Genomic DNA, 12,786 nt, shown 5'->3' with positions numbered 1-12,786 from the left:
AAGAACAGCATCTGGCTCCAAGATGTATTCTACAGTCCATGACACCAAAGAGCTTCAGAAACAGATGAAATTTTGTCTAGACACCTGAAGGAAAAATGTGGTTGTGTATGTGTGAATGCAAATATTTCAAAACCTTCTGTGCCCAAACCACAGCAGCTTGCATGTAGATTCATTGAAACCAAAGGGATGGCCATAGAACTGGAAGCCCTAAAGCTGCATTGCTGTCCTGGTAGGCTATGCTACATCTGGACTACAATAAATTTACACTCCCACCAAGAACATACCCACTGTTGTGTAGTTATGAGACAGGTTTTGTTTCACATTATGAGGCAGAATGTGCTTGAGTCCCCTGTTATGCATCAGGTAATTAAACATCCAGGTTTCTTACCCTGACTTATCATGTACAATTATAGCTTGGCATCAGAGATGCCAAACACCCACACTGTCATTGACTTAGATTAGCACTGTGAAATCCAATGCTTCTGAAAAATCAAATCTTTTGCAGAAGAGTATGAAATCGTTTTTTAAAATAACAAATATGTTGTTGTAGGTACACAGTTGATGAAAACTCAGAAACATTTATCTGTTGATATTTTCCCCATACCAATCATTTACTGGGTTGAACTGGACTGCACTATGATGCAGTGCCATTGCCCCTGCCTGCACTTGAAGCAGAAACTGAATGGTTTCTTGCTCATCAGGTACCTGTACTGGAAAGATAATGTTGTATTTATAGCATAGTATTGAAAACAGCCCCAAATCACAACAAAGCCTCAAAGACGTCTGTATTCCATTCCCACTGAAGTCTCTACGTGCATTTGGTCATAGCACTCAACAAGGAAACAAAACCAGCCAGGCAAACACAAATCTTTACAAAGAATGAGTTTCCCTTTTGTGCCTTAATATTCTGCTCTTGGTGAGCCTCTCTAACAAAGTCTGCACTAATCGTTGCTGGAATCAGCACAGCAGCCGCTGCTAAGCAAAGTCTTTTTCTCCACCCTCTCTGCACTAGGCAGACAGGGTTTTCATTACATATATCATTTTCAACTTGCTGCAGTGATTCCACAAAGACAGGAGGATTTAGAAAGCTAATGAATGGGGGTGGGGAGCAGGCTAGAGTTGGAGCTTCAGTGCTAATGTTTAAGGCTAGATACTAGGAGTGGCTTCACACATGAGGCACTTCCACTGATTTTATTTTCATTGCATGGCACTGACAGACTTTGACAGCCGAATCATTCATCTCTAGTTAATTAATCAAAATTGAGAAGGGGGATTTTTTGTTTGAACATTTATTGCTACAGGATTTAGGGCAAGGCTCGTTGGTCATTGCCTTGCCCTGGTTGTTATTGTGCTGCAATGACAGCAAAATTATTTATCTTTTTTGCTAATTAAGAACAGAAGTGAAGAATAGATATGGTCTGATTATACTTTAGTATCTAGGGACCATTTACTACATCATAATGAGATGCAAGAGGTGCTGTAACTCAGTATATCTAAAGTCTCTTGCTGCTTTATTATTAGGAAAAAACTTCATCTTGTAACTTAACTGACACAAAGTTTGCAGTTTATAAATAAGATTAACATGAATGAGAAAAAAGAGATTCCCCTCCCTCTCCCCAGGTGCAAAGATACACCCCTTCCAAGCTCCCTTCCAGCACAGAACACTGTTTCACCAATATCCCTACCCCTGCTACTGTTCAGCAGCTTGGTCTGTCTAACTCACCTTTTGCAGACATGTCATCAATATTGCCTGCCACTTGGGAGAACAGACTATACTGATTACAAAATACTGGTTCTATAAATCTGATTATTTTAATGATAAAACAGGATATTTTAGGCTTTCTTGTCCCTGAAGAACCAAGAACAATTGCAGATTGATTGTAAACCAATTAAGGACCTTAGAGCTATAAGTTGTGAATATAATTTCTTTCTCCTAGGGGAAGAAAACAAAATAAACAAATAGAAAAAAAAATTTCTACTTCTTACCTCTCTGCATAATAACTTATTATGTGAAGCTGTTAATTCAGATCTGAGTGCTGAATTATGACTTCAACTTTTTCAAGTCACAGTTATCACCAGATCCTACTCAGCTGCCTCTTTCAATGACCAACATTCACTGACATGTCAGGCAGAGAGGGAAGAAAGTGGTGAACATCATAGAACACAGGCATATGGCCAAGCACAAGCAGTTTTGCTCTTTAGGGGATGTTGCTCTCTGCAACACTTCACAGAAATTAAATAAACTAGTTGTAGTCAGCGGCCCCACTTCAACACCAATTCCCTCTGTAAAGCAGAATGTCGGACACTTGAGGAGCCTCAGGGTATGGCACAGCCTTTGAGAAGATGCTCTCCAGACTGACCACAGCAATCTACTCCCATCATGGCAGGTCACCACTGCCCTTACAGCTGAATGGAAACTACAAGGATTAGTTAATACCCTTTATTTTACATTTAAGGCTATTCCCTGCAACTATATCCTGCTGCCAATGCTCAGTTAATAGGCTCCTGTAGTGAATAACATCATGTGCTCTGTCAATTATTAATAATGAGACAAGCGTTTTCACATCAGAATGCCAACTTGTAATGTGATGAGCCTGTATTGTACGAGTGTATCAAAGTCAGTCTCATAACACCACTAGTTTACTAAGTGAACTTTGAACAGGATTTATTCCCCAGTCTGTTCAGTCCTAATTTTCATGAATTTTGAAAATAGAGAACGCCTTCTCCTTGCCAACATTTTTAGATTATGGTTTGTATTTTAGGTGCTTGATTTACTGCTACATTGCATTTATTCTAACACATCATTGATCCCCTGTCTCATACATCAGATTTAGTTACTTTTTTATTGTATAATTTCTAGGTGACAGTGGCTATCCAGGACAGAAACAGCTGATGGATCTAATTTGATTTTGCCCTTATACCAGCAGAAGTTCACTTACTAGTTCACTTACTCAGAATTCATTGATCACTCAAAGGTCTTCTGGGATTGTGAAATCTCATTCTCGGTGTCTTTTCCAATTGTCAAAGCACAGACTCAATACCACATCTGACATCCTTGCAGCCTGCCTAGTTCTGCATAACACAGCAGTCAACCATGGGGTTATAGTCAATGATGGGACTCTCATAAAGGATGACAAGGCTAAATCTTACTGCATTCAGACATGCCAAAAAGGTAGGTTTGCTGAAAGGTGAGTTTGCTGATGATAAGCAAGGGGCAGCTCAGTGACAGTCATATCTTTAACAAGGAATAGGAAGAACTGGGGAAGGATGATTAGAGATAGAAAAGTCAGATAGTAAAGGAAGAAGAAAATGGAGAAGGAGTGTTACACAAAGATCCATAGGTCTAAAAGCAAAGAAATTGCACTATTTAGTGTGGGAAGATGGTTGAATTCCTCTATCAGTGTCTTACTGTTCCCAGCTAAAACACAAGATAGTGTCCTGTGTACACCCCATTCAGTTCAGTGGCAAGACAGCAAGCCTTATGGAGGGTACTGTCAGAAAAATAATCACTTTTAAAGTGGTTGTAAAGATCTTCTAGTCACTAAGAGCATACAAAAAGGCAAGATGAGGTTAATGAAACTTCAACAACTGTTTATGTTCAGTAAGGTTACTTCATCCTGAGTTTTTGAGAGCAGATAAGGTGGAAAAGAAAGACATTGGGAAGGTGGATGACATTTAAAAGAAGCAGTTTTAAAGTCCTCCATTACGAGAATAAAGACAACCATTTTGTCAACAGCAAACACATTTATCTTCATCTGGGAGAAACAACTGATCGTTCCTGTGACCTGAAGGAGTTCTAAACCTTGAGCTAATCCATGCACCTACTGCACAATTTTGCAAGCATTCATCAATATTTAGGTTACCAGTTTTGGAACAAATGCATCACCAAATATGAGTTTCTTTCACAGTAACAAACATTATAATCAGAACAGACACTCTTTAATCACAGATTGTTTTCTGAACACATTTGCCAATCTCATTTCAAACTGTTTGAGCACCTGAGCTTTCATTTCTCTTCTCTGGAAAGTATTCACTATCCTAAATGCAGCCAGCTATGCTGGGTAACTTTGCTCTGATAGGCATTGTTCACTTTCTCCTTTTTCACTCATCCTTTGGAGGACGTGAAAATATTTTTCTCCTTGTCTGCTTAAAAGCCTTCCACAATAATCAGCTGCTCCATCTTCTTGTCATAATCTTGCTTATATTCAAATAGGCACCAGCGTTGCTGTGCTCCACCAAGAGACTTGGTCAATAGTTCCGAAAACACAAGTCACAGGGGAAAATGACGGGGAATTACATTCCCAGTAAAATGGTATTTAAAATCCCTTGCTTGGTTTGAAGACTACGATACTTTCATTTAGAACTACTGGTTTATTTTAAATGGAATTTAATTCAAACAGAATGAAAGCATAACTTCTGAGGCAACAGTGATCCCATACTTAACATCACCACTCAGAGTTGTGATCACTCTCTATTTTGCTACAAACACACTGTGCAGCCTTAGTCAAGGTGCTCCGGGTTTTTTTGTGGCTTAATCCCCCATCTTTGAGATAACTATGACTTAGACTCCCTCTCTCATAGGCACACAGTTAGGATGAATGCATTAAAAAAAGAATTAATATATCACAATATACTGATAGGAGTTCAATACCCTGCATACAGAGTAATTTATCTTTTTGTCTCCTGGATCAAGTACAGTTTCTAGGCGTGTGCAACAATAAAAGCCTAATCTATTAATATAGAAAGAAAGCAAACAATTTTCATCCCTATATTCCTGTATATGAAACCATGAACTGAAACACAAACTTGTACATATAGAGGGGAAATGCTGTGGTAGAAAGGAACAGAGCTGTTTCTTTAGTTACAATTGGTTTAAGACAATGATAGGAACTGCAAGCTAGATGTAAATAAAGAAATCTGTTTGTACCAATAGAATAAATAAGAAACACAACAAAACCAAACAATTGTGCAAGAAATTAATATATTAAGTAGATATATAAGTATTTAGACACATTTGAAAAAAGACACTCCTTAATGCTATCTTGTGTAGGGAATACACTGTAATTTACTAGTATATGAATTATATACCAGGGTTTCCCAGGGTGAAACCTCTGTATTTCTTGCTCCAAACTACACTGCCTATAAAAGAGGTTTATTAGAGTTCAGCAATGATAAGGAAAAAGGTAAAGGTAATGTCTACAGCTCCCATTAAAAATCAGATCATACATTTTACAGTGATTATAGTGCAATACACTATAAAAAATGAGTTTCCACCAAATATTCAAAATTATAGATTTATTCAAATTCCCAGCGAAAAATCAAACTTGTGAATTGTGCAGATTATATATCCAATAAAATATTTATTGTTGCACAATGTATATTGTTAACTGTGTTGACTACTTTTTACCAAGGTGCCAGAGAAATGTAAAACTAACCAGCGCAGAATATAAAATAGGGGGGGTTGAGTCCTTGAGCTCGTTCATGAGCATACAAAACAGATTGTGTTCAGAGCTGTAATATAGAAATTCTTCAGTGAAGAAGACACCACAGCTGAATACCTGACAGCAGAACAAAACAGAGAACAGCATTAAAGCCTTGTAGTTGAGGTGCTGCATGCAAATGCAGAAGAGCTGAATTAGTAATGTTGAAGGTCTAGCCAACGTAGACAGTGGCTGTGTCAATGAATGTTTTAATGACATCTTACTAGTTTTAAGGACTAAGAAGTGCATACATGCAGCCTGGTGGAATTCTGGAAGTACAGTGAACATGTGGTTTAAAAATCTCTTCAGGTTTACAAAAACAAGTAAATATTTGAATATTCTAGTTCTTTGCAACTTCATAAACTGATCTATGAAAATCACACGTGGATATTCTTGTTTACAGCATTAACCATTAATCAGTACCAATGAACCTCCTATTGTCTAACATTTATTCTTTTACAAAATTTGCATGAATATTCATTTAAACATCAGCTACAGGGCACCAAACGTTGATCACACTGTGAAAGGAAAAATTGAATAAAACCCAAAAAATTTTAATTATCCTCTATATATTTTGAACCCTAATGCTGTAACTTCAAATGTACCTTTTTGTCCTCTTGATTTTGAGATGACTTACAGAACTTCCTTATGGAGGACAAGGATAAGAGGTAGGCTGACAGCACCAGACAGAGTAGGACCCAGGTTGTTGCTCCAGCCATGCTGCACAGAGGGGCATTTCTGACCTGATCTGGCCATTCACAAATTGCAGCTGGTAAAAAACAAATACACCAGTGCTCTGGTATGAGGACTTTCATCCTTGCCCCTGGTCTCTCTATTTCAGCTTTTCCTCTTTCCAGCCTTTAGCCCAGAACAACTCAAGTGTGGAAGTGCAATTGCACACTCAGAGTGGGCATGAGCCAGCCTGACAAAATGCTGAAAAACCATCATTTGAGCCCAACTCTGCTCTGTAGCCGTGGCCCAGCTGGACCCACACTCCTGCCCATCCTCTTCCACGGGAGCAGATTCCTCCAGCTGGGGGTAGGGACACTCCCTCTTCTGTGGGAGAAAGCCCAGGCTGCTGGAACAGCAAAAATATGTTCTGCCTCCTTCTCCATAGTCCTCCTCATCCTCAAAGCACCATGGTGCTGATGACTGGCCAGGAAAAGCATCTGCCTCTTCGGAGTCAGAATTCAAAGACAACCGTCTTTCTCCTCTCACCCTAACTAGTCACACAGCTTGATACTGAATGACATTAAAGGCAACATATTGGACAATTAAAAACTTTGCTGAATAGCTCAGAATTAACTGTCCTAAAGAAAATGGTCCCTAGGCTACACTAGTTCATGTTAAAGGAAAAATTATACAACATTTTAGAAAGCCCTTGGAGATGTGCTGGCTTTTTCAGGCCAGGCACACAGCAGCCACAGGCCCTGCTTTTTGAAGAGGACAAAACAGATAGAATTAATTGAAAAATGCAGGTTAGATGCTCTCTTAGGATCTTACAGTTCCTGTATTTTTAATTGCTTGTTCTGTCAGCGCTTGGCACCTGCACATTTCTAAAATATTTTTTGATTTACACTAAAGCAGCTGGATTATGCCATCAGACAGCATGAACTCAGTGCCAAACTCTTGCTATTGTTTGCATGTTCCTAGTGTGCAAGGCAGGAGAGGGGAGCATGAGTAGGATTGGAGGAGATAAACCCCATTCCAACTTCTTTCTGCTTAGACAGACTGCATCATGTACCTACACAACATCAGGGCCAGATCCAAATATCTGAGTGCCTAAAATAGGTTCCTAAACCAATGTCTGAGATGTCTAAAAAACAATCTCTTGTGAAATTTAAACTATGAAGAAGCTCTTTTGAGACCAGTCAAAGCTTCAGTATTTTTGAATCCACTTAGGTACCTAAGTCCCATTTTAAGAAATTCTGGACTAGAACCTGACCCACCTTGATATTTAAATGCACTAGAGAGCAGAAAAAGCTGAACAGGTCGGGACACCTGCACAAATGGGCAGGCAGCAGCCAGGCAGAGCAGTCATTCCACCCTGCTGACTTACTGCTGTGGAAGGAACCTCACTGCTGAGGATAAAGAGAGGCAAGGCACAGAATATTTGCAGCTTTTTACACACACTAAGCAAAAGGATTTAAAACACCATATAGAACAAAGATTTACAATAGATCAGCCACACAACACTGTGGAAGGAACAAAGGCTTCATAAAAGAATAAATGAAAAAAGAAAATTTCCCGAGACTATAGGCAGCCCTAGAGACTTTTAAGTATTAGTCAGACCAAAGGCTGCCAGATGCTTCCAGAGTCCTGACTGCTCACTGGGGAGCTCAGGCCTTTCCAATGGGACGAGGTAGGTCAGCTGGAGACTAAAGGGTACAGAGCTCCCCAGAGAAACACTTTTTTGTCATATTTGGGTTTAAGTGTACTTCCTTCACAAGATGGTCTGAGGCTCCATTATGTTTTCAACTTAGAGATTTTATTATGAGGAAAATAGTGACACTTTTTCTCTTTTGACTACTTCCCTCGCTTGAAGAGTTTTGCAAAAACCTGGTGTCTAGCAAAAAGTGGCCAGCTCCTGTTAACAAACAACACTCTGCAAGTTCTGTCTTTAACAAACTAACTCAGGCCATCCAGTCAGCAGAGTTTTCATCCACATCCTCCATAAATTCTTTCTTTTGCCCGACTCATTTCCCAAAGTAAAGGAAACTAACAGCTAAACTATTCTCTTTTTTTCACCTTTCTTCTAAATTCTTTACATCTTAGATTTTGCAATCTGAAGATTAAAGCTTATTCCCCATTTCCTTACAAAAGTAGAGTAAGGCAGAGCTCTTGTACAATAGATATACACAATAGACAATGTACAATAAATGCCTTTATCATGCCTTCCTTACCCCTGGCACAGTCCTTTCCCAGCCCCAAGAAGTTCTAAGCATGCATCACCTGCTCATCCCCATGACAATCCTGCAGCCATGGGAGCTGAGCTGCTCAGCAAAAAGTGCTTTGGCCACATTATATAATTTTACTTGCCTATGTTTTTCAGTCTCTCATAAATAACAGACAAAAATCCCCCAATAAAAAAGAACTGAAACAACATTCGAAGTGAAATTCTCCCACTTACTTCAGGCTGCTTGTTTGAAGCAAAAGCAATGGTTGTGTGGGCAGTGCATGGACTCAAGAATTGGATGTGATATGCAACCAGAAAACAGTTCACTTTTTCACCATCTATTCTCCAGGGAGCACTAGCAGGAGATGACAGAGATCTGTGGAAAAGAAAAGTTCATTACTTTAAAGCCTAAGCAAAAAAAAGTAAGAACATGTAACAAAATGCAAAGGCAGAAGGTAAGGCTGTCTCTCACTGGGACAAGGCCCACCACTGCACAAACACCCCTTATCTTCATGGGAATGCAGCCATGGAACATTCATGTGACTCCCAGCGAGGTCCAGACCTCTGTGTTGGAGGCACTGCTACCAGAAAAAACAGTTTATTCCCTACAATTTACTCAATTCAGGAAAAAAACTACTTTCTTCATTGCTCCATTTTTTCTTTAAAGTGATATAAACCTTCACAGGTCAGTGAGAAATTTAGTTAAAATATTATATAAGGTGCTCATATTTGGAAAAGCAAGTGTCTGGCCTCATGGAAGACCCAAGTGAGAAACAATGAAAACACATACCTGCCAGACTTGCACACAGCTTTCTTTAAAGATCTATCTAAATAAGAATCTACTCTCAATTACTATCAAATAATTCAGAATTGCTTGTTCTAAAACAATTCTTTTCAATTTTATTAAACAATGACAGCACAATAACCTGAATAATTCTTACCCTTTTAAGTTTATTTGATGAGATGGCAATATATAATACACACTGAAGAACATCAACAGTTGGCTTTGCAAGCTCCTGTTTTTTAGTTAATCCCAGGACCTCAGTTCAGGGTACTGTAGTCTTCATTCATTTACTTTAATTCTATTTCATATAAAGAAACCATAAGTCTTAGGACAGATTTTTCATGGTGAATTGCAACGTGATTGCTATATTTAAGGTCTTGTTGAGATAGAAAAGTTTTTTAATCATATGTGTTAACATATGTAATTCACTCTTTTTTTCTAGAAAGGGATGGTGATACACATATATCTATTCATGTATAAATTTACATACTTTTTATTTAAAAAAATAAAGTAAGAACTCCATTAAGGGCAATAATTTATTTACACCTCAAGATTCTAACAAACATTCCACCAGGGTGTCCCATTCATGCCCAAGACAGGGCACAAAAAGAATAAAAACAAGGGATGAGCAATTTAACAAAACTGAAGAATGACTCAATAGGAGGTAGATGATTCTCATTTTTTTTCTGAAAGATATGTTGCTTCTCTTTTCATACCTCTGACTCAAAAGAGGTGACTTCAGATATCTAGTTAATCATAGAAGACAAAAAATAGCATATTGTTGTCAGATGCAGCTAAGGTTTAGATACAAAATACTGAACGTGATACAACTAGATGATAATACCCTAACAGGGTAAATTACTAGAAGTTATTTTCCTGCAATTTAGAGAAGCTCTGTTGCTTCTTGCTAATTTTCCATGGAACATATATAGGAATATATACAAATGCATTTGCTGACACCATCTGAAGTGAGCAGTTCCAACCCCTTTCCCTACAGCCTCCTCCACACCAGATGACAAGAGTCCCCTCTCACTGTGACATATCCTCCTGCCTTCCCTTTTCCCAAGGGCACCTGTCACTTCCCAGACACACTGTGGAAGTGGAGGCTCAGCACGTGGGTCCAAGGACAGCTTCCCTTGTTTTGGGGTGAGTGCTGCCAGCCCCAGCACAGTCCAGCCTACACCATCCCGGGCCAGCAGCACTCTTGCAGTTGCTTGTTTTTTCTCCCACTCTATGGGAACATGCAGGAACGTTTCACACTGGACAACCTGATATTTGCAGCTGCTTGTTAATAATCAAATAAAAATTTAATGCATGGGAATAAATGAACACATATGTGCTCAGTGCAGATCCTGCTCACACACTACACACACTGATACCAAATGGAAAGGGACCAGTGTTCACCTGTGGTTCTAGGACCAAGCACTGCCATTGCCTAGTACAATTGAATGTAACTGCTCTGAGACACAAGACAGATGGGATAGAAAGATGTGAAGTGCTACAAATAAAATCTAAAACTGAACTTTTAAATATTCATTCTTAACTATAAAGAGAGCTGTGGCTTTTGTGTGCTACAGATGGCTTGGAAATGCAGTGCAAACAAAGGACCAATTTCTGAATACTCATAGCTTCTCTACTATAATAGCTGGAGGCCCAAAACTCCAGGGGTTTGAGATGATTCAACTAGATCCTCTTACCTGCCAAATTTCATCAAAGCAACATTGCTTTTACCATCTTACAAGGGATGAAAGAAATATGAATAGTGTGAGGTTTTTTAATGAAACATGGACTGCTTAAGCTTGAACAAAAAATTACAATATGAATGGAATGTGCAAGGTAAAGGGAAAGCCATCTTTTTATTATACATACTTAAAGCATCTTATAAGATGAAATCTGTACTTTTTATAGATTGAAAGATTAAATAGAAATATTTCCTAGATTTAGATAAATGAGGGAAACAAAACCAAAAATAAATGTCATAAAAATCCCTGCCAATCATAATCAATGAGAAACTGCTCATTGATTGCCAAGTGTGGCCTTATGTTTAAACCTAGGAAAGACACATGTGTTTCTTTGTAAGGTAGTGGGGCACGACCTCAATCAGAGATCATTCTCTGCATAATAGTTTATGGAAAGAAACCACTAACACCAGCTCCTCATCTGCCTTTCAGACAGAGGCCAGCTGATATGAATACAACTGGAAGGGGACTAAGCCCACACAGCACTGCTGCATGTACATAGCAGTAAATTAGCACTTTCTGATGCTATTAGCTACTAGCAAAGATTATAAAGTCTTTGGCTCTAGGGAGGGGATACCCTCACACCTTTTGCATGAATTTGAGCTTCTATAAGAATGGAACTGGACAACAAAACCCAAAAGAAGGATGGAGTGTCTGTGGGGGAGCAGAGAACACTCATGATGGAGAGAGGATCGCTGAACTGCCAGCAGTCCTCCAAAGATAGAAGCCACAGAAACAGTGCAGCACTGAATCACAGCTAGAAGCCTGGTTTATGGATAATTATGAGGTGCCACTGCCAACTGAAGGGAGAGAAAGTGCAGGAATAAGAGGAAAAAGTCATGAAGGTCTTGATAGAAAACGTAACCATCCTGTAATGACAGTGAGAGCCAAGAGATTTGCAGTCTGATACCAAGTGATGGGTGAAAGATGACAAGTGGGTTATGTTATCTGTGAAGTCAAGGGAATTAGCCAGAAGGGATGGGCAGAGGGAGGCAGCCTGGACAGCAAGAGCTGTTGGAGAAGGAATGGTTGAACTACTGCTGCATTTGCAAAGGTTAGAGAAAAGGGTTCTGTAAAAAATCAAGCTAAGATGATGGGAGTTGGATTATAAGTTTTAACTGCTTCTAGAAAAGACAGGAAGAATGGCAATTTATGGCAGGGAACCAGCCTGCTGGTTTGGGGAACAGCCCAGGTAACAAGTGTGAACTGAAGAGAAAATGAAACCTTGCTGCAGAGACACAGGATCCTTTACAGCTGGAAGGAAGGAAGGAAGGGAGGAAGGAGGACTTGGCCAAGCTGGAGGAAGCAGGCCAGAGGACCAGGGGCTCCCTTTCAACTATGCTTGTCTGACGCTGGATCTGCAACCATCAGAGTGCAAGCAGGGATTGCAGTCTGACAGTGTGGCTTGGCTTCTGTTCACAGCCAAGACAAAAAAGTGGCAGATAAACTGAGGGGAAAGGGCAGGATCCTCTAGCAGAAAATACAGCTTTTCCAGTGACCTTGCTGTCCTTTTGAGAGTAACTGCTTTCCAGGACAGAGTGTCCCAACAGGACACTTAAATGCCTTCAGCACAGTACAGTATTCAGAGATAAAACTGAACAACTTTTCATGAAATCTGCCTCCAATAAAAACATCTTTATTGCCCTGGGCTAATGTGTAAGTTAGTGAGGGATTTTAGTTCAACTTCTATAGCCATTTTATGTAATATGGAAAAAAAATCCATAGGGACTTCATCTGTTAAGTTATCTTTAAAATATAAAAGGAAGTGTTAAGCTTCATCATGGTAATAGGCTATCAGCTATTTTAGTAAACTTTCACACTCATTGCTGTCATTCTAGGCAGAGCCAATCAACCTGACTTAATCATCTTGTGACTTGCTGCACTGTG

General features: G+C 39.4%; 1 protein-coding gene across 3 annotated transcripts in view; it reads right to left on the bottom strand.

The window, feature by feature from the left end:
• Positions 1-12,786, bottom strand: part of LOC148222830 (uncharacterized) — a 76,167-nt gene that overhangs the window by 56,409 nt on the left and 6,972 nt on the right. For 2 of the 3 annotated variants that reach the window (XM_088170022.1, XM_088170023.1), the window contains exons 2-3: positions 9,318-9,458; positions 8,611-8,752 (exon numbers count right to left, since the gene is read on the bottom strand). Coding sequence is in view for 2 of the 3 variants with exons in the window: in XM_088170023.1 (XP_088026149.1) it covers positions 8,611-8,752; positions 9,318-9,370 (195 nt within the window). In the remaining variant the exon portion in view is untranslated. The remainder of the gene's footprint in view (positions 1-8,610; positions 8,753-9,317; positions 9,459-12,786) is intronic. The other variant, XM_088170024.1, reaches the window with a different exon arrangement.

The sequence above is a fragment of the Sturnus vulgaris genome, chromosome 9 (assembly GCF_052056855.1).
Source record: "Sturnus vulgaris isolate bStuVul1 chromosome 9, bStuVul1.hap1, whole genome shotgun sequence".
NCBI classification, from domain to species: Eukaryota; Metazoa; Chordata; class Aves; order Passeriformes; family Sturnidae; genus Sturnus; species Sturnus vulgaris.
This window is presented reverse-complemented; position numbering and strand designations above follow the sequence as displayed.